At 41.0% G+C, this 7835-nt stretch overlaps 1 protein-coding gene across 1 annotated transcript; it reads left to right on the top strand.

Annotated features, from left to right (window-relative positions):
* The first annotated feature begins 480 nt into the window (after positions 1-480).
* On the top strand, positions 481-7512 carry LOC146041743 (formyl peptide receptor-related sequence 4-like). Its single transcript, XM_083161650.1, has 2 exons — positions 481-831; positions 5726-7512. The coding sequence occupies exon 2, from the start codon at positions 5739-5741 to the stop codon at positions 6774-6776; it is 1038 nt and encodes a 345-aa protein (XP_083017776.1). The 5' UTR covers positions 481-831; positions 5726-5738; the 3' UTR covers positions 6777-7512.
* Positions 7513-7835: the final 323 nt, after the last annotated feature.

Genomic DNA, 7835 nt, shown 5'->3' with positions numbered 1-7835 from the left:
CATATCAGGAGAAGAATTCGCCTTCAGGGTCCAGCAGGCGATACTGAGATCTAAGAAGCAAGACCGAGAGGCGAGATGTGCTTAGAGCCGATCGCACACCGTGAGAGTGGGCACCATCCATGGACGACAGTGACGCACCTGGACCGCAGATGGATGGGAATCCTGTGGCGGAGGGATGGTTGACCCAGGGAGCCCACTTTAGATAGCCAGGTGACAGCAGAAAGGTAGTAATGCGTACTTGTTATTGAATGTATAATTGTACCTGTTTTATTTGACCATTCAAATATTTTGTCATGGACATTGAAAGACTGTGCTCAGGATTGAATGCCCCTGGTTGGTTGCCTGGGGACAGGCAAATTTATAGCATGGAGGTATGTGGCACCCCGCTCCACCCTTTTTATTCCTGTTCCCCCAGGGAGTTAACATTGCAGCCAATGCTGCCAGAACAGGTCCTTTCCCCTTTCAGCAGGGCTGTGAGGGGTTAACAGACTCAGCTAGTCCCAGCTCCCCTGCACATGTGACAGGAAGCTGGGAGGTCAGAGGGGATCCCAGCAGCAGTGTGTGTGAGAGAGGACATGTGGAGAGAGGGAAAAAGCATTGTGAAGAAGGGCTGCAACAACCCCAGTGTCAGAGAGAAAAGGAGAGTGCTGCCTAAAGACAGGGGGAACAAGTGCACTGAGGCATGTGAAAGGAAGATAAAGGAGGTTGCTGTCCCAAGTATGAGCAGAAGGAAGAGAGAGAGAGAGCACACTGCAGCACCCAGAAGAGGGGCCAGACAGCATGCAGCAGTATAGCCAGAGATTCATGTGGCAGGAGCCAGCAACACCCAAGGTACTGATCCAGTCCCCCTGAGACAGCATCTGCACCCTTGTAAGGGGATATCAGGAAATAGAGCCACCTCATAGACTCCCACTACAAAGGCTAGTACCCTACTGAGCCCTTCAGACAGGACAAGGTCTGCCTAACCCCAGTAAAAGTATATAGAAGCAGGGCAGAGAAGTGCCTTCTAGATTCACCCTGTCCAGGACAGCTCTATATTGAGGCTACCCCTGCAGCCTGTTTTACAGTTACAAACAGAAGGTTACCCCTGAGCCGGGAATCTGCCTGCCCCTCAGTGAGGATTGTTGTTGTCATTCACCCTTCCCTAGGAATCATAAATAAGTGTGCACACTATCATAGGGACATACACTTATATGTTTGAGGACCTGTCGACGAGGGACCATTGGTTTGAGCCAGAGACTGGTATTCTGTGGCAGTGTATGTTAAATGATTTGTTGTTAAAGTATATTGAGATTTTTGAATCATTTAAATTGATTGCTGAAGTAGAGAGTAATTATTGTTTGATTTTATGCTTTACTATAAATTCCTGTTTATTGAGTATTTGTTACATCATTTGCAACTTATTGAAATATTGCAGCGGCCAGTCCGTGTAGTGGTAAATAAAATTACTGTCGCTGCTAATTGTGGTACTGTTGCTTTTGTGGGTCCTCCTTGGGTTGTGCCATTCCCTGCCACAGGTTCATCCAAGAAGAGGCCGTGAAGATCTGAAGCCGGCAAGTCCAGAGTCCAGGTACTCATCACACCACACCGTGGCAGTGTGTCTGTCACAAGTTCCCAATAGATCTAATCATACACGTAAAATTATAATAGATCTAGATATGATGTTCCTACTTCCAATAGATTTTAAGCACTTAGTACTCCCAATAGACAAAACCAGTTTTTTTTTTTAGAGAGACAGAAATGGAGAGAACGCAGGAGACTAAATCATGTCACAGAGGACCGCGGCATTGTGCCCATAAAAAGGAAACAAAACCTTGTAGATGTGGAAAAAGAGGAGGGAAGAGGACAAAAAATAAGAAAATACAACCAATAAATCAATTAGGAATATTCAATTTATCCGATTATCAACTGTCTAATGATGAGATTTCTCTTTTAAGAAAGGGATTGTCATTTGCTCCTAAAAATGGTCCAAATGCATTTGAGCTATCCGATGATAGTAACAAATTCATAAGATCTTTAACCTTGAATCGTCACTTGCTAAAAACAAGAAAGACGTTCCATTCCATATATCAGACCAATAAATAAAACTGATCTTAAACCCAGATCTTTTTTTTTTACCCCATAGAGTCTAGGGGGAGTTATGTAGATACTTTTTTAAACCTTATTTGAACGGATTTTGACAAAATGTGTAATGATAGAAATTCTACTATAGATAATCTTAGTAGCTGTGAGAGAAAGGCTATAAAAAATTTTGAGGAAAACCATCAAATCTTTATTAGAATGGCGGATAAGGGGGGATATTGTTATTCTAAATCGTAAAGATTGTTTAGATGAAGCATTTAGACTATTCAATGATTCTGTAACCTATTCTAGAATTAAAACAGACCCGACAATATTAATATTTGAACAAATTAAACCCTTATGTATGTGGGGCTCTCTAAAAAATGTGTTACGGTTAATGAAACTAAATATATTATTAATGATTCGCTTCCCTTGGCGATATTTCCATATTTACTCAAGATACATAAAAGATTGGACAAGCCTCCGGGCCGTCCAATCATTGCCAGCATAAACTCTGCGACTTCCCGGCTGTCTAAGTATATTGATTCATTGATACAAAAATTTATTATAAATATTAAATCATATACCAAAGATTCCACTTAGAATTCTGTTTTTAAAGGATTTTGAGTGGCGTGGTGTTGTACACCTCTATTCAATGTGTACAATGTGACACTCTTTATTTGTACTCTATTTTTGTTATTTATTCAATGTAATACTGTTTTGTCTCCCTGTACTGTTCCTTTATACGGCGCTGCGAAACACTTGTGGCACCTTATAAATAAACTTATAATAATAATAATCCCCCACGAAGGTGCTTTGGATGCTATCCGATACTATCTTGCCAAAGATGATAGCATCACTTCTGATTTTCATGATTTTTTTTTATTGAATGTATCAAAGTGGTGATGTTTAATAATGTATTTATATTTTCAGGGTGAATACTTTCTTCAGCAGTGTGGGGTCTCTATGGAGACCCCATATGCACCCAGTTTAGCTAATCTTTACCTTGGTCAATGGTAAGAGCTTATTTTGGAGATCAATCATTTATATAAGGAGAATATTGTCTAATTTCATTGTTACATAGACGATATCCTTATTATATGGTATGGTGAAGAAAGTCGTTTTACACAGTTTATGTTAAATATTAATATTAATTCATTTAGTCTCCACTTTACTTCCAACATTCATAATGAAAAGATTGAGTTTCTTGATTTGTTAATTGACACCACAGAGTGGTCTCCTACCAATAATAAAATTGAAACTTCCACTTTCATCAAGCAGGTAGATAGCAACAGCTACTGTATGTTCATTTTAATAGCTGTCACTTCAGGAGATGTGTTAACAACATTCCCTATTCACAGTTTGTCAGTGTGCGCAGAAATTGAATTAGATACATTTGATGAACAATCTGCACGCTGTTTGCACCTTACTGCTTGGCCTTACGTCTGCTGCCGTCCGGGTGATTGAAAACAACTACAGTATATTTGCTGTTTTAAACTTACATGTATGTGAGCATTATTACACTAGTAAAGTGTTGTCTATCTTTACGCCCATGTGTGCGCTTTTCTGTTTTTTTTTTTTCTGCATGTATGTGTATATATATATATATATATATATATATATATATATATCCATAGAATTTGATCGGCACTTACTGAGGAGATCAGTCAATTGCCACGGTGCCTTCCTTAGCAGAATATAGACGTAGAATTACCAGGATCACCTGGAAAGAATAGGCGGCACTCGAGGTCTGTGTTCAAAAAGTATCTGTATTAAAGATATTGCATATTCGACAACGTTTCAAGGCCACACCGGCCTTTTCATCAGGTCATTTGCAAGTGCTTGTAATAGAATAATAAACGTGAACATGTGTCTTACCAGTCTGAGCCGTTATATATAGCGTGCACATAGTCAAAACGAGGACCGGTAACAGAGGGTGAGAACTTCCGGGGGGTTGGGTTCGGAGCGTCATCCTCATGAAGGAGGGGGCAATGATGTAAATTCCAGAACACTCCCACCCCTTGGTTCAACCCCCTGAGATCGGAAAAATAAAGTGAGCAATTAGTGAAGCATAACTTTAAATGTATAAAATATCTGTGAAAAAAACGTGAAAAAAGTGCACTCATGAATAATTAAAAAGCATGAAGAATAGTACATCCTAACAGTATTTAGCATTCAATAATTCTCTGTATGCCAATATATCTCAACCAATGTCTGTATTATTGTCTGGTATGGTTCCTCAAATAAATACATTACAAGAGAATTTTTCATTTAGTCCCTTCGGTGCTACAGTATTTAACAAGTATATCCATTTGGACTCTGTTTTTGTCAACTGGCGGTGTCGATCACCCCCCCACGAGGAGGTGTCGGCACATGATCGATTATTTTGCACCGGAGACTGGTTAGGGAATGTCCACATAGTTTAAAATGTTTCGCCACGGGTTGTTCCATCGGTTTACCCTCGATTGCGGCTTTTATTGCTGATCGGTGTAAAGCCAGACGTGTACGTAAGTCTCTGATTGTCTGGCCAACATACACTAGCCCACACGGGCAGATAATTGTATATATAATGAAGGTAGTTGTACAAGATAGATGGTGACGGATTTTATATTTCTTTCCAGAGTGTGGATTTTTGAAATAGGTTCCTGGTTCCAGGTAATTACATGTTGTGCATGATATGCATTTATAGCATCCCGCTGTTTTTTTTGTTGATAATTCAAGTCTGGGGGATACATTGGTTTTTACCAGAATGTGACAAACTACTGCCATTCAAACACTCTGAAATTTTACCAAGCTTCAAACGTGGTCGCAGCTTAAAGGACATTCTGGTAAAAACTAGAGTGAGCACCTTGGTCATCTAGGACTATTTTTTGGTTGACCCTTGATGTTAACACCATTTTACAAAAGGTGTGGAGATACAGAATTTCTGGAGATTTGCCATTGTTTATCTATTTCCATCTACATTTTTGAATGGTTTGGCGATATATATGCATCTGTACAATTCTTGTTTGTGATGTTCTGACAATTACCGCTTGTTGGGGACATTCTAACATTTACCGCTCCAAGAAGTGCTTTCCGCACGAGTTTTCAATCAAGATATCAAAACGCCCCTGATGAAGTCACATGGTTGACGAAACGCGTTGGGCCTTTCTTCAGATTGTAAAACTGATTGTGATATCATAGTGTAACTTTGCATGATATTTACCTTTAGCCATTGTTTGGCATTTTTATATTAAATATTTGTACCTCTGAATCATTACCAGTTGTATGATTTACCTTAGCGCACCCTGATTCTTTGTATTTATATATATATATATATATATATATATATATATATATACATACAGATGGAGCCATCCTCATCTAGCCCTTTAATAGGATTAAGTGAGTAATGGGATTACTCTGCTTATCCCCTACTCTATTGTTCTATGTATTGTATTGCAGCTGAGAACAATAGGCCTTGGTTCACCATGGCTATCCAGATACAGCTAGATGAGGCTGGCTCCATCTGTATATATAATAACTGTATTCCGTGTATTTAGTTGCCAGCATATAACTTACTTGTTATTGTTATTGCTGTATGAACAACCAAAGATTATTCATTCTGAATTGTAACATATTTTTTCTATCATTTTTAATACTGTTTTTTGCATCTCTTGAACAGCGCTCTGTGAGACATGGAAGGTGCGTCATTTCCTATAAACGTCACAGACAATATCACAGATGACAGCGACCAGTATGGAGAATATGATCATAGCGAGTATTTTTACTTAACTGAAATTATACAAATCTTTAATATAACCTGCTACAGTGTAATCTTCATCCTGGGGAGTATTGGGAACGGACTGGTCATCTGGATCGCTGGGTTTAAGGTCAAGAAGACAGTTACTATTGTTTGGTTTCTCAACCTGGCCATAGCTGACTTTGTATTCGATATCCTCTTCCTGCTCCTAATTACAGAGAAGGTTATGGATGGACATTGGCCATTTGGACGAATAATGTGCAAAATCATCTACACTGTCCTATTTCTCAACATGTCGGTCAGCACCTCTTTCCTCACGGTTATCAGTATTGACCGGTGCACATCCGTCATGTGTCCCGTGTGGTCAAGAAACCACAAGACCCTTACATTAGCTTTAACAATCTCAGTAATTATCTGGTTATCCTGCTTTATGCTCAGTGCCCCGTATCTGGCTTTCTATGAAATTGATCATGACCCAGACAGCAACATCTCATACTGCAGTCTCATATATGGCGAAGATTATCATACATACAGGATGAGGGAAAAAGCTTTGGTCATTGCCACATTCGTCTTCCTGTTCCTAATCCCATTCTCTGTGATAATAGTGTGTTACAGCCTCATCACATATCGTTTGAGAAGAAACAGAAGTCTCTCTGGATCAGGTCGTCCTTTGAAAGTCATTATTACCATTGTACTTTGTTACTTCTGCCTTTGGTTCCCGTCCCATCTCTGGTCCTTCTTTTTCTACATGGATATTGGCATTGATATTTATGTATACATTGTCATACATAACATTGTTAATTGTCTAGGTTTCTTTAACAGCTGCATAAACCCCATTGTCTATGCCTTTGTCGGGAGAGATTTAAAGGAGAGTTTACGTCAGTCCATTCAGTTTCTTCTGAAGAGCACATTCAGGGAGAGGTATGAGATGGATGCAGACAACCAATGTGGTCAGGTTATGGTGGAAACCTAAAGGGAGACTTATCGTTCATAATTCTTGGGTGGGAGAGATTAATATTCATCTCCATATTCCTCATTTCCATTAATGCAACAAAGTCGTGTACAGTATTTTACAGATTGTACCCGACTAGTATCACAACCACAAAAGTTCTATTATTTGTCTCTTTATTAGTTGTACACATCATAGTACTGCTGCAGTGTCCACGGAACGGGTGGGATATTATACACATTATACTAAGGAGCACAGGTGACATTATGTTGTGGGGGGGTTATGTTGTTGTATACAATATATCATGTGGGTTTTATTTCTGTTCTTGATCAGTTTCTACAGAAGTACATTTATGATAAGAGGCAGCATGTTGGCTAGAAGCCCTATTCCCTGATACATGAGAAGATGACAGCTGTATTATCATATTCTAAACTGAGATATTACTGTATCGTGATTTCCTGCTACACCATCAATAACTAACTGTCACAATTTTAAACCTGCTGCATTTATTCCTACTATAGATCCACCAGTTGCTTGATATACATGAACCGGTGCCAGACATTGGAGCGCCCCAGGCTGGGTGCTCCGGCGCTCACCTGCTCTTCCGCCTTCCGCTCCCAGGGGGGGGGTGTCCGGGGATTGCGGCAGATAAGCTGTTCCACAGGGGGGTGCCAGCGCTCACCTGCTCCCCCGGGCATTGACCAGCCGCTCCACAGGGACGGTGCCAGCTCTCACCTGCTCCCCCAGGCATTGAGGTGGCAGACCAGCCGCTCCACGGGGGGGGGGGGTTGCCGGGTCCTGGGTATTTGGTCCCTCCACACGGGGGGGTGGGTCCAGGTATTGCGGCGGCAGGCCGGCCGCTCCACACCGCGGGGGTGCCGGGATGCCGCTGCGCCGTTCCACATCCAACGGGTCCAGGGTGGGGGGCATGCTGCAAATTGCCACCCTCCAGTGACCGGCGCCCTAGGCAAATGCCTAAGGCTGCCTAGTGGTACAGTGCATGTACTGTTGGTAGATCTTGAGAACAGGTTGTTCTCAAGATCTACTAAAGACCTACTATTGTAAAGCGCAACGGAATCTGCT

Source organism: Crinia signifera, chromosome 19 (assembly GCF_055691185.1).
Source record: "Crinia signifera chromosome 19, ASM5569118v1, whole genome shotgun sequence".
Classification (NCBI taxonomy): Eukaryota; Metazoa; Chordata; class Amphibia; order Anura; family Myobatrachidae; genus Crinia; species Crinia signifera.
The sequence above is the reverse complement of the archived record's forward strand: the minus strand, read 5'-3'. Positions and strand labels throughout refer to the sequence as shown.